Source organism: Podarcis pityusensis, assembly GCF_964106645.2.
Source record: "Podarcis pityusensis genome assembly, chromosome: 13".
Classification (NCBI taxonomy): Eukaryota; Metazoa; Chordata; class Lepidosauria; order Squamata; family Lacertidae; genus Podarcis; species Podarcis pityusensis.
The window spans coordinates 53,443,602-53,457,643 of record NC_138038.1 but is presented as its reverse complement, the minus strand read 5'-3'; the positions used below and the strand labels follow the sequence as shown (position 1 = coordinate 53,457,643).

The 14,042-nt window shown below is 47.4% G+C and overlaps 2 protein-coding genes across 4 annotated transcripts in view; one reads left to right on the top strand and one right to left on the bottom strand.

Annotated features, from left to right (window-relative positions):
* Positions 1-5,997, bottom strand: part of LOC308462219 (chloride channel protein ClC-Kb-like) — a 38,549-nt gene extending 32,552 nt beyond the window's left edge. For both annotated transcript variants that reach the window (XM_080979719.1, XM_080979720.1), the window contains exons 1-3: positions 5,172-5,997; positions 3,538-3,666; positions 2,104-2,232 (exon numbers count right to left, since the gene is read on the bottom strand). In XM_080979719.1, the coding sequence (XP_080835845.1) occupies positions 2,104-2,232; positions 3,538-3,666; positions 5,172-5,352 (439 nt within the window). In that variant the 5' untranslated portion in view covers positions 5,353-5,997. The remainder of the gene's footprint in view (positions 1-2,103; positions 2,233-3,537; positions 3,667-5,171) is intronic.
* Positions 5,998-8,851: 2,854 nt separating this feature from the next.
* Positions 8,852-13,290, top strand: POP7 (POP7 homolog, ribonuclease P/MRP subunit). 2 transcript variants are annotated; one of them, XM_080980005.1, is made up of 2 exons: positions 8,852-8,978; positions 12,299-13,290. In XM_080980005.1, exon 2 carries the CDS (start codon positions 12,305-12,307, stop codon positions 12,689-12,691), a length of 387 nt encoding a protein of 128 aa, XP_080836131.1. In that variant the 5' UTR covers positions 8,852-8,978; positions 12,299-12,304; the 3' UTR covers positions 12,692-13,290. The 2 variants fall into 2 exon arrangements, with proteins under 2 accessions (XP_080836131.1, XP_080836132.1); XM_080980006.1 differs by lacking the exon at positions 8,852-8,978 and adding an exon at positions 9,776-9,796.
* Positions 13,291-14,042: the final 752 nt, after the last annotated feature.

The window sequence follows — 14,042 nt, the reverse complement described above, 5'->3', positions numbered from 1 at the left end:
ACTTTTGTGATTTGTCCCCACAAAACACTTCGTCACAGTTTCTTCTTGCCTACTCAAAGGGCCTTTGCTGCACGATACTAAATGTAAGAATTCACTGATCAATGTATCTCTGTACTGGCTCACTGGGAAACTTCAGAAATTCATATAGACATGTGAGCTCAGCTCCTCAGCAGCCCCTCTGCCTGAGGGATAATCCCTGGCATCCTGATACCTGAGTGCCAGACAGGTAGCCATTCCAGAAATAACAAACCCAGATGAAGACAAAAGGGTGGGATTACTGTGGCTGGGAAACAGGGAAATGTAAATATCTCTTTTGTTACACTTGATGGGTGTTTGGTGGAGGGCAAGGAGAACCATGGGGCAGGGTCCAGGATGCTCAGATTACGGCCACCAGACCTCCCCTTTCATGATGTAACCGTGATGTATCAGTGATGTAATTTGGGGGGTGTAACATGGGGATTAAAGGTAAAGGGACCCCTGACCATTAGGTCCAGTCGTGGCCGACTCTGGGGTTGCGGCGCTCATCTCGCTTTACTGGCTGAGGGAGCCGGCGTACAGCTTCTGGGTCATGTGGCCAGTATGACTAAGCCGCTTCTGGCAAACCAGAGCAGCGCACGGAAACGCCGTTTACCTTCCCGCCGGAGCGGGACCTATTTATCTACTTGCACTTTGACGTGCTTTCAAACTTCTAGGTGGGCAGGAGCAGGGACCAAGCAACAGGAGCTCACCCCATTGCGGGGATTCGAACCGCCGACCTTCCGATCGGCAAGTCCTAGGCTCTGTGGTTTAACCCACAGCGCCACCCACGTCCCACCAACATGGGGATTAGCAGCTAATAAAAGTTTGGGTTCTCTTTTGTTTGGGGCTTCCATCTTGTTCCACCTGGTGGCAGGTGGGAGTCCTGTGGCGACAGTCTTCAGTAAAGACCAAGCCTACTGGCTGCTGTTTTGCTCTGGTCTTCCTGGCTGGTGTCCTTGTTTTTTGTCCAAGGGAGCCCTCAAATTTCTCCATTAACAATGTATACTGGGCCGAGGTTGTTTAAGTTTTTCAAGGTCAGCACCAACACTACAATTCCATGATGAGTTTGAAGAAAATGTTCCATTTAACATTTGTTTAAAAAAACCCAAGGCATTTTGTTGGGGATTGTAGGGAAAGACTTGCCAAAAAAGTTGAAAAACATCTTCATGTATGTGACAACGGCCATGAGAGTTCTGGTAGCACAAGGATGGAAGACTGAAGAACCCCAACTAAAGAATCATGGCGAGAAAAATTGATGGACTATGCAGAACTGGCAAAACTGACATATAAGCTACGGGACAAGGATAACTGTGATTTTAAGGATGAATGGGAACCCTTTATAAAGCATCTGAAGACGCAACAAAGCGAACTGGACTCCTTGGCAGGTTTTGAATAAACATTCACAAACCTTTTACTGATAATAATCAGCTAAATAGTTTGAGGATCTATACAACTTTGTATAGGACGCGGGTGGCGCTGTGGGTTAAACCACAGAGCCTAGGACTTGCCGATCAGAAGGTCGACGGTTTGAATCCCCGCGATGGGGTGAGCTCCCATTGCTCGGCCCCTGCTCCTGCCAACCTAGCAGTTTGAAAGCACACCAGTGCAAGTAGATAAATAGGTACCGCTCTGGCGGGAAGGTAAACGGCGTTTCCGTGCGCTGCTCTGGTTTTGCCAGAAGCAGCTTAGTCATGCTGGCCACATGACCCGGAAGCTGTACGCCGGCTCCCTCGGCCAGTAAAGCGAGATGAACGCCGCAACCCCAGAGTCGGCCACGACTGGACCTAATGGTCAGGGGTCCCTTTACCTTTACAACTTTGTAACATGCAGAAAACAGCATTCTTAGAGAAACCAAAGACTGGAACTGAGGGAAGTCGGGGGGTGGGGGTGGGTGGGTTTTGTGTGGGAGGGGGGGAGGGAGGAGAAATGGGGGGGAAAACAAGGATGATATGTTTTTGGATAATATGTCTTGTTATAATTTTGAATAAAAAAAACTAAAAAAGCAACAACAATTCCATGATAAGTAACTGCGCCACAAATCTGTCTCTTTAGGTCCCTCCACCAACCAAGGCAAGCCCAACTCACCGGCTGCTTGGGGAGAGATGTACTTGGCCGCCGCGGCAGAGACCATCATCAGAACCACGTGGTAGGAAGTCCAGGAGAAGAACTGCAGGTAGCCAGAGTCCGCCAGCCCGTCATAAACCCACAGGTGAGCTGCGTGGAGGCAGGAGCCAAACATCAGTGGTTCAACATCTCATTTAGGCGCCCGGCAGCTGCTTTGAACTACAACTCCCACAGCCCTACTTAGGAACACAGGAATCTGCCTTAAACCGAATCAGAACCCTTGGGTCTGGCTCACTATTGTCTTTTTATTTACTTAAAAGTTTTTATTTACACTTCATACATTTCATTAGTTTCACAGTCAATTTAACGCTTCAAGGTCTGACTTCCTTCCCCCTCCCTCTGCGGCTCCTTAAATTTGTTTTTGGATATCTTCTGCACATGCAAATTTATTTAATTTTGCTCATTTAGTCATCTACTTTAAATATATACTCTTATGAAACTGCAGGTTATCACAATAATCCCGCCAATGTTTTTATCTGTTTGCAATTGATCTGTAAATATTCTATAAACCATTTCCACTCTTTTATAAAGAGTCTGTTGTCTTGATTTCTTATTCTTCCAGTAAGTTTCGCCATTTCTACATATCCCATAAGTTTTTGCAACCATTCTTCCTTTGCTGGGACTTCTGCTTCTTTCCATTTTTGGGCAAGTAACATTCTTGCAGCTGTAGTCACATATATGAATAGATTTCTGTACTGTTTAGGTAGTTTTACCCTTATAATTCCCAGAAGTAACCCGTTCCGGGTTTTGGCGGGTCTGTAACCTGAAAAAACACAACCTGAAGTGTCTGTAACCCGAGGTATGACTGTATTTATGTGCACTACAACAGCGGCTAGGATATTAAAGGTAAAGGTAAAGGGACCCCTGACCATTAGGTCCAGTCGTGACCGACCCTGGGGTTGCAGCGCTCATCTCGCTTTATTGGCCGAGGGAGCCGGCGTATAGCTTCCAAGTCATGTGGCCAGCAGGACTAAGCTGCTTCTGGCGAACCAGAGCAGCGCATGGAAACACCGTTTACTTTCCCGCTGGAGTGGTACCTATTGATCTACTTGCACTGGTATGCTTTCGAACTGCTAGGTGGGCAGGAGAAGGGACCGAGCAACGGGAGCTCACCCCGTCGTGGGGATTTGAACCGCCGACCTTCCGATTGGCAAGTCCTAGGCTCTGTGGTTTAAACCACAGCACCACTCGCATCCCGGCTAGGATATTACCAGCCCAAAATGGAAAGACAAGAAGATACCAACGAAAGAAGAATAGCAAGAAAAATTGAGGGAATACGCTGAAAGGGCAAAATTAACTGGAAAACAAGGACTTAGCAGGGTTTTTCAATCCAGCGGAGGATCGGACGGCAGGAGGGACACAGCAGCGGGGAGGGCAGAAGGCGGAGAAGCTCACCTTGCTGGAATTTCGAGACCGTGACATCCAGGCCAAAGCTGACCATTGCCATGCAGATACCGAGGAGGAAGAGGAAGAGCCAGTCTTCGCCGAACTTGAGGATCTGAGAGCGGATGCAGAGCCCGAGAGCTGGAAGGAGACAACAACAACAACAACAATTTATTATTTATACCCCGCCCATCTGGCTGAGTTTCCCCAGCCGCTCTGGGCGGCTCCCAATCAAGTGTTAAAAACAGTACAGCATTAAATATTAAAAACTTCCCTAAACAGGGCTGCCTTCAGTTGTCTTTTAAAGATAGGATAGCTGCTTGCTTCCTTGACATCTGAAGGGAGGGCGTTCCACAGGGCGGGCGCCACCACCGAGAAGGCCCTATGCCTGGTTCCCTGTAACTTGGTTTCTCGCAGGGAGGGAACCGCCAGAAGGCCCTCGGCGCTGGATCTCAGTGTCCAGGCTGAACAATGGGGGTGGAGACGCTCCTTCAGGTCTACTGGGCCTTTGAGGCCGTTTAGGGCTTTCAAGGTCAGCACAAACACTTTGAATTGCGCTCGGAAACGTACTGGGAGGCAATGCAGATCTCTCAGAACCGGTGTTGTGTGGTCCCGGCTGCCGCTCCCAGTCACCAGTCTAGCTGCCACATTCTGGATTAATTGCAGTTTCTGGGTCACCTTCAAAGGTAGCCCCACGCAGAGCGCATTGCAGTAGTCCAAGCAGGAGATAACCAGAGCATGCACCACTCTGGCCAGACAGTCTGTGGGCAGGGAGGGTCTCATCCTGCGTACCAGCTGGAGCTGACAGACAGCTGCCCTGGACACAGAGCTGACCTGCGCCTCCATGGACAGCTGTGAGTCCAAAATGACTCCCAGGCTGCGCACCTGGTCCTTCAGGGGCACAGTTGCCCCATTCAGGACCAGAGAATCATGTTCAGTTTGTGGTCCACTGGAAATGAGAGCTGGACCATCAAGAAGGCTGATGGCCGAAGAATGGATGCTTTTGAATTCTGGTGCTGGAGGAGACTCTTGAGAGTCCCATGGACTGCAAGAAGATCAAACCTCTCCATTCTGAAGGAAATCAGCCCTGAGTGCTCACTGGAAGGACAGATCCTGAAGCTGAGGCTCCAAGACTTTGGCCACCTCATGAGAAGAGAAGACTCCCTGGAAAAGACCCTGGTGTTGGGAAAGATGGAGGGCACAAGGAGAAGGGGATGACAGAGGACGAGATGGTGGGACAGTGTTCTCGAAGCTACCAGCATGAGTTTGACCAAACTGTGGGAGGCAGTGGAAGAGAGGAGGGCCTGGCGTGCTCTGGTCCAGGGGGCCACGAAGAGGCGGACACAACTAAACAACAAGACCCCTAGATCCTTTTCACATCAGCCTCAGCCCGGCTGTTGTGGTCCAAATCGTCTTGGGTCCCCAGCTGTTTTTGGACTACAACTCCCATCACCCCTAGCCAGCAGGACCAGTGGTCAGGGATTATGGGAATGGTAGTCCAAAAACAGCTGGAAACCCAAGTCTGGAGAGTACCAGGTTGAAACTCCCAAGGCATGGCTCAGTTTTCCTTTGACCCCCAAAGTCCCCCCCCAGCTGGTCATTTCCGCCCCCCCAACGCCGCAATCCTTGCCCGTGGCTCCTCTTACGTTTCAAAGCCCCCCGAATCCTCTGGGAACATCGCTTTCCAGGCTCCCGTTCCTTCCAGACCTTCTCCAACGACTCCTCCAAGGGCTCCTTCTCAGCTTCCCCCGTGGGGGTCTGCCCTTGGGGTCCCAGTTCGGGGTCCTTGTCTTTAGGGCCCCTCTTCCTGCAGTTCCAGAGCCCCATGGTGCAAGCGGGGCTCTCTCCCTGCCCCCCTGGTTATAAAGCACCAGCCAGGGGGAAGAGGGGCTGGGTCAGTGCTGGGTGGGGCGAGTCAGACAACGACCCACCTGTAAGGCTGGTCGGATCTGCTCTGGGGCAGGGAGGACAGGTGAGCAGAGACGGACAGGTGGAAACAGAGGGGGGGGGGCAGCCAGCATGGATCAAAGGGATGGAGCGACGAAGGAAAGCAACAAGGTTTGGGACTGTTTTTTTAGCTTAGAGAAATGGTAAGAAGTTTATAAAAAAATATTTCTGGAGTGGACAGACGAAATTGATAGGCTCCCCCGTAACTTGCGGAAATCCCGCAAATTCAGGACAGATAAAACAGCAGTCCTTTTTTATTATTTATTGGCTATTTTCACATAACAAATTATTCCAACAATTGTATTTCCCCCCTCCCACCCCCCTACGACTTCCCTCAGTTCCTCTTTCTGATTTATTAACACATATTGTTCTCTGCCTGTTATAAAACTGTAAACATCTCTAAGTTATCCATCGATTATATTAACAAACAAATTTGCGTCTGTTTATTCAAAAGCTGCCAAGGAGTCCCAATTCGTTTTGTTGTTTCTTTAGGTACTTTGTAAAAGGTTCCCGTTCTTCTTTGAAGTCACAGTTGTCCTTTGTGCGTCAATTTTGCCAGTTCCTGCATAGTCCATCAATTTCTCTTGCCACTGTTCTTTTGTCGGGGTTTCTTCATTCTTCCATCCTTGTGCTATTAAGACTGTTGTCGCATACATAAATATATTCTTCATTTTCCTTGGCAGGTCTTTTCCTACAATCCCTAACAAAAATGCTTCAGGTTTTTTTTTTACAAATGTTAATCTGAACATTTTCTTCAACTCATTATATATCATTTCCCAATTTTTTAAAATTTCTCTGCAATCCCACCACATCCTTCTTCATGCAGCACATAGTTAAACTGCGGAACTCCCTGCCACAGGAGGCGACAGCCACCAACTCGGATGGCTTTCAAAGAGGACCGGGCAAATCCATGGAGGAGGAGAGGGCTATCGATGGTTGCCAGAGGGCCCTGATCCTATACACCCTTCTTGTGTCAGGGAAGAGAAGGCAATTTACGCAGGATGAATGCATGGCGGCTGTGCTCTGCCCTCCACAGTTGGCAGGCTGCAATGCTTCTGAATCTCAGCTGTTGGAAACCACAGGAAGGGAGCGGGCACGGGTTCGAATCCCGCTTGCTGGTTTCCCATCGGGGCATCTCAGTGGCCCCTGTGCAGACAGGATGCTGAGCTAGGCAGGCCCTTGGAGTGATCCAGCTATAAGGCTCTTCTTCTGTGAGGGAGAGAGAAAAAGCCGCGGGACAGTGTGGTGTAGTGGTTAGAGCAGTGGTTCCCAACCGGACTCGCAAGTTGCTTGTTCTCTCCTGGTGGAAAGTCCCCAAAACTGGGGCGTGAAGAGGCTGAAGATAGGGCATTCCTTCCACTGTGAGTTGAGGAACAGAGCGTATTGAGTTGGGTGGGGGAGACACCCGAATTTTCCATGGAAAAATCTCACAGCACACACTAGTCTGGACCTGTCTATGGAGAGATGACTTTTCCACCCAGCAAGATAATCCCTTTGGGCACCAGTAATAAACAAAAGTCAGCCCTTATTCCCTTATGGGGGACACAAGAACCCTTATAGAGTCCTTTGCAGGTTCACCATCGGTCGGGGAAAAGAACAGAGGCCAACCAGAGAATATTGAGAAGCAAAGCAGCTAGTAAGCCTGATCTTTATTGATTTGTTGCAACAGGGTCCTCGCTCACCACATGCAGGAGGGAGGAGGAACCCAGAACCCAGGTGTGCCTGCCCTTATATAGACATTTTAAATTGCCCGCCCTGGAGTCCAAGACCACCCCCAGAAACATCATACCTACATCACAGAAAGGGGTGGTCTACAACAGAAATCTGAGCGCATTGTTTGTCTCCTGTCTGTGTTTACCTCCTGTCTGGCAGGTTACCTGTTAATGCTCTCTTGACTGGATACCCTGGGGAGCCTGGCCAGTCTTTTGTAATGACAAATACTTAGTTCCTGAGCCAGGTCACAGGCTCACCCTATTCATACACAAACATACCCTTCAGACAGGATTTGTGAACGAAAAGACAATGGGGAGGATTTTCCATTTTCCTTCGACCTTGCAGAGAAATATTTGAGGTCAATTTGGGAGGGACAAAATGGTTTCAGGACTTTTTCTGTGGGGTTTCAGACATGTTGTTTATATAAGCAGTTATGAACATTTCCCGTTCATGGATCACTCTTAAAAAGCAGAGACATCACCTTGCCAACAAAGGTCCGTATAGTTAAAGCTCTGGTTTTCCCAGTAGTGATGTATGGAAGTGAGAGCTGGACCATAAAGAAGGCTGATCGACGAAGAATGGATGCTTTTGAATTCTGGTCCTGGAGGAGACTCTTGAGAGTCCCATGGACTGCAAGATCAAACCTCTCCATTCGGAAGGAAATCAGCCCTGAGTGCTCACTGGAAGGACAGATCCTGAAGCTGAGGCTCCAATACTTTGGCTGCCTCATAAGAGAAGACTCCCTGGAAAAGACCCTGATGTTGGGAAAGATGGAGGGCACAAGGAGAAGGGGACGACGGAGGACGAGATGGTGGGACAGTGTTCTCGAAGCGACCAGCATGAGTTTGACCAAACTGCAGCAGGCAGTGGAAGACAGGAGTGCCTGGTGTGCTCTGGTCCAGGGGGTCACGAAGAGGCGGACACGACTAAACGACAACAATTTACAATTTTTGTTTAACCCGCAAGAAAGAAGGCCTTTTCGCTGGCTAGGTTCAATTCTAATCCTTCTAACCTCCTTTGGGGTAGGTTTGCGGGTTTGGCAGAAGGAGATAGGATCTGGCGATGCCCACCTGGTGGAAACTCTAGCTCACATGGCCCTTAAATGTAAAATGTAGGTGGACACGACTAAACTAAACAACAACAACATGTTTATATATTTATATATATATTTATAATTTATATATATTTATATATAAATATATATAAATTATATATAAATATATATATATTAATTTATATATATTTATATATAAATATATTTATATATAAATATTTAAATAATAAATATTTAAATAAATATATAAATATATTTATATATAAATATATTTGTTGTTGTTTAGTCGTTTAGTGTTGTCTGACTCTTCGTGACCCCCTGGACCAGAGCACGCCAGGCACTCCTGATAAATATATATATATGGTGGGAAATGCGCCATAAAATAAGGCAAGGCCTCTCTTCTTTTTGCATGAACTCCTTTTGTTCCTCGAGCGCAGCGACGGATCTTTGCAAAAGGGCAAAAAAAAAAATTCTTAGTTTGGGGTTGGCTTTTCCCCCCGTCCGTGAGTCGCGCGCCCCGCGTATCTATCTATACGAAAGTCTAAGTGCGAATGTTTTCCCAGGCGCGCGACCTCCCCGGGACGTTCCATTGCTGTATGAACGTTCCACGCGAGCGTTCCAAGCGGAAACCGGAAGCGTGCGGAGAAAGCGAGAGCGTGCGCGTGCTTGTGCGCGCTTGCTTGCTTGCTTGCTCTATTCCCTCCTGCAGCTGCCTTGTTGGGGAGACCTGCTTGGAAAGGTGAGGAAAGGGTGCAAGGAGTAAGGGAGGGAAGGAAGGAAGGAAGGGGGCGCAGGGTGGGGTGCAAAAAGAGGGGTGCGCGCAGAGATGTGGGGCAGGGGAGGTTTCTGGGTGCGGGTGCAGAAGGAATAACTGTGGGTGCAGCAAGGGACCTCATCATATTTGCAACATGCATTGCTCATTAACGTGCTTGCAAGGAACCGATGTCCTTTGGAACTCCCTGCCACTGTTTTTTTTTAGGCAGGCGCCTTCACCCTGCTGCTGACTAAGGTCAAACCTTTTATATTTTATTATTTTTATTTATTATTAGATTTATAACCCAGCTTCCCCCCCAAGGAGCTCAAGACGGCATGCCTGGTTCTCCTGCCCCCCCCCCCAATTTTATCCCCATTTAACAGCCTTATGCTGAAAGCTCCCTTAGACACAGCGAGGCTTACTTCTGAGTAAATGGTTGCCATTAATTTGATTTTAGAATGTATTTCAATTAATTGATTGTGATTTTATGTAAACTGTGTTATTTTTACTGTTGTTAGCCGCTCTGAGCCCGGCTTTGGCTGGGGAGGGCGGGATATAAATAAAATTTTATTATTATTATTAATTGTGGTAATAAATAATGTCAGGGGAAAATAATAAGAAAGTGTGGTTAAGGGGAAGTACAGTGGTACCTCGGGTTAAATACTTAATTCGTTCTGGTCTGTTCTTAACCTGAAACTGTTCTTAACCTGAAGCACCACTTTAGCTAATGGGGCCTCCTGCTCCTGCCGTGCCGCCGGAACACGATTTCTGTTCTCATCCTGAAGCAAAGTTCTTAACTCGAGGTAATATTTCTGGGTTAGCAGAGTCTGTAACCTGAAGGGTATGTAACCTGAAGCGTATGTAACCCGAGGTACCACTGTATATTTCTGCTTCGAGACTTGCATTCATTTGTACACGCAGTCTATTTCTTCCTTGCATGTATATCTTTATCCCCCCCTCAAATAGTTTGGGGTGGTGTGTATGTGGGTCTCCCCCTCCTCCTTTAATCTCTGCAACATTCCTTTGAGGCAGGGTGGGCAGAGGAGGCAGCGACTGGCCACAAAGATCACACCCAGTGATCTTTCAAAAGCAGGATTCGAACACTGGTCCCTCCCAGGTCCAGTGGTTCTCAAAGGGTTTTGCGCATGGCTTTTTATAAGTGCTGCTGTGGGTTAAACCACAGAGCCTAGGACTTGCTGATCAGAAGGTCGGCAGTTCGAATCCCCAGGACGGGGTGAGCTCCCGTTGCTCGGTCCCTGCTCCTGCCAACGTAGCAGTTCGAAAGCACGTCAAAGTACAAGTAGATAAATAGGTACTCTTCCAGTAGGAAGGTAAACGGCGTTTCCGTGCGCTGCTCTGGTTCGCCAGAAGCGGCTTAGTCATGCTGGCCACATGACCCGGAAGCTATACGCCGGCTCCCTCAGCCAGTAAAGCGAGATGAGCGCCGCATCCCCAGAGTCGGCCACGACTGGACCTAATGGTCAGGGGTCCCTTTACCTTTACCTTTAAGCCTCCCAGAGTGGCTGGGGAAACCCAGCCAGATGGACAGGATATAAATAAATAATAAAATTATTATTATTATTTGCATAATGGGTAGATAACTTTTCAAAATGATAGCAAGAGCAAGGCTTCTTAGTGTTGATGAGGAGATGAGAATTTGCTTGTCTCAAATTAGAGCGAATATAAATGAGATTACCTGGCAAAAGCAAGCTCACACCTCTCATCGAGTTTGCATGCATACATATGTAAGAAGCTCGTGTATAATTATATTTTGTTCTTTTTTTAAAAAAAATATACTTTATTAGTTGAATATAAGAACAACATACAATCAAACACCTCCTGCCAACCTAGCGGTTCGAAAGCACGTCAAAGTGCAAGTAGATAAATAGGTACCCCTCTGGCGGAAAGGTAAACGGCGTTTCCGTGCGCTGCTCTGGTTTGCCAGAAGCGGCTTAGTCCTGCTGGCCACATGACCCGGAAGCTGTACGCCGGCTCCCTCGGCCAGTAAAGCGAGATGAGGGCCGCAACCCCAGAGTCGGCCACGACTGGACCTAATGGTCAGGGGTCCCTTTACCCTTTACCTTACAATCAAACACAACCAATCAAATACAGTTTCCCCCTACCCCCCCCCAAAAAAAACCCAGCCCCAACTGCGTCCATTAGTAATAGAATCAAATAAAAAAATATTTCTACAGTTGCTGGTTTAAAAAATATCATTCCACATGTATTTTGTTCTTATATAGCTGCATTGTATTATGCTTTCTGGATGTTCCACAATAATATTATAAAGCAGTTGTGTTCTGTGTGATAAATCAAGCACAGCTGGGACTTGTTTATTCCCCCATGTATTCCTTATCTGTTTAAAAAACACCTCTGCGATTTTTATTCTGAAAGTGTGGCTCAGAGAAAAAAGTTTGAGACCCCCGTCCTAGTCTAACGCTAACCACTATACCTCCTTTTTTAAAAATAATACATTTTTATTAATTTTAACATACAAATTATAAAACGTACCACACAAATTATTACAAATACACTTTTTTTGGGACTTCCATCAGCACCTCCGATGATCTTCCGTCTTAACCTCTTTTTATGCATTACTTAATTTTATATTGTCATTACCTCTCTTGACCTATCATCTCCCCTTTTCCATTTTTACAATATTTCCTACAATACTCCTCACAGAACTTCTTGCAAACCTGCAAGCGTCGTCTGATCATCACAAATACTTTTCATATAGTTCGTAAATTTACTCCAGTCTTCGGTAAATTTTTGGGCCACCAGTTTTGGATCCTTCCTGTTAATTTGTCTAATTCTGCATAATCCCATCAACTTCATCCTCCATTCTTCAATCGTTGGCAATTCTTCTTGCTTCCATTTCTGGGCTAATAGTATTCTGGCTGCTGTTACTGCATATAAAAAAAGCTTACATTCTTTTCTATTTATATCACTTCCCACCATTCCCAATAGAAATACTTCTGGTTTCTTTGTAAATGTATATTTCAACATTTTTTTCAACTCGTTACATATCATCTCCCAGAAACATTTCACCTTTTTACATTCCCACCACATATGATAGAATGTTCCCTCTTTTTCTTTACATTTCCAACATTGATTGCTAGTTTTATACATTTTCGCTAACGTAACAGGAGTGATATACCATCTATACATCATTTTCATCACATTTTCTTTTAATGCATTACATGCAGTAAACTTTAAACCTTCTTTCCATAATTTCACCCAGTCACTCAGTTGTATATTATATCCTAACCGCTATACCTCCCACCCATCGCCTCTCTCTTCCCCAGGACCGCATGTCTGAGCCGGGGCCCCCCACGCAGACGGAGTACGCCCTGCGCCGGCGCTTGCCGCGCCGCCTCCCTCGCCGGCGCAGCGACATCTACATCAACATGAAGACGGATTTCAAGGCGCAGCTAAGCCGCTGCCAGAAGCTGCTTGCACCCGGCAGCGGCTGTCCTGAAATCTGCATCCATGGACTGGGGCTGGCCATCAACCGCGCCATCAACATCGCCCTGCAGTTAGAGGCCACCGGCAGCGGGTCCCTGTGCCTGGCTGCCAACACGTCCACCGTGGAGCTGGCTGACGTGGCCGAGCCGGAAGGGGACAGCGACGAGCCGCTGGCCAGGACCCGGAACAACTCCGCCATCCACATCCGGGTCTGCCGCGTCACCCCGGAGTAGCCGCCGGTCCAAACCTCAGGGTCCCTGGGTGAGGAAGAGAGTCTTTGCTTCCACGAAACGCGTCGCTCGAATCCCGGGGTCCTGTGTTATGTAGGAGTGCTGGGGGATCCCCGCCTTTCCAAACTGGTTTAGTCTTTGCTGGCTGGACTGGGCACGAGGTTTGCAGTTTCTCCGTGCACTGAACGCACAATTCTCCATTTCGTGTGACAAAACGCCAGCGCCGAATTAGAGCCTCGTTTCTCCCCCTTTTCTGGCTAAATTGGAACACTATTCTCCAGGACAAAGGTTGCTGGCCTTGGCCGCGTGTGGACTTTTCTCTGTGGGAATCGGAACCACCCTACAGCAAAAGAGGGACCTGCAGTGGACGTAGTCGGTTTTCCCCCCAGCCTGAAAACCAAATTGTTACCTAAGTGGGGCGTGCATTTTCACTTGTTCGCAAGAAAGATCCTTAGAGGCCTGGCGTCGCAGGCTGACTTCCTTAATGCTGTGACGTCTGCAGGGTGTTTCATCCAAACGTTTCAGTGTGTATGTGTGTCTTGTGGCGTTTTGGAGTGTATTTTTTGCTTGGATCTGGGGAATAAACCCTTGTTTTACCAGGAGGGAGAGAAGAGAGCCTTTTCTCAGTTTTTCAAGGGGCACTGGGCAAGGTAAGATTGCATTATTTAGCAAAATGTAGAGGCCTCAATCGAAGCAGAAAGATCGCTTGAGTGTTTTGCGTAAAATGCTAATAAGAACAGACAAACCCCCCAAAATCAGCAAGATTGAAAAACGGCAACATCTGGTCCAGCACCATGTTCTCACAGTAGCCAACCTGTGGGAAACCAGCCAGTAGGATTCGAACACAAGACCAACATTCTCCCCTCCTGTGATTCCCAGTCCAGCAAACAGCATTCAGAAGCATCAGAGTATAGCCATTGTGGCTAGTAGCTGCTGATAATAGGGTTGCCATAAGCCTGGAATTTCCTGGACATATCTGGAATACTGTTTTCAGCAGAAGCATCTGGGTGGAAATTAGCCAAATGTCTGGGAAAATCCGGACGATATGGCAGCCTATGACAGCAGTGCCGATTTTGCTGATTTCCCCTTAAAATAGCTCAAAAACAGCATTTTTGTGTGTGATGTTGCCCAAAAGAGCTTTGGGCAAAACTAAAAAAAACCAAACCCTTTCTGTCCAGATTTTCACTGTTTGAAATACGGCAACCCTCCGCTGATAGACCTCTCCTCCATGAATTTGCCCGGTACAAATCGGTGGCCATCACTGACTCCTGCAGAAAGGAGTTCTGTAGCTTTAACTACGTGCTGCGGGAAGAAGGACTTCCCATCAATAATAATAATAATAATAATTTATTAT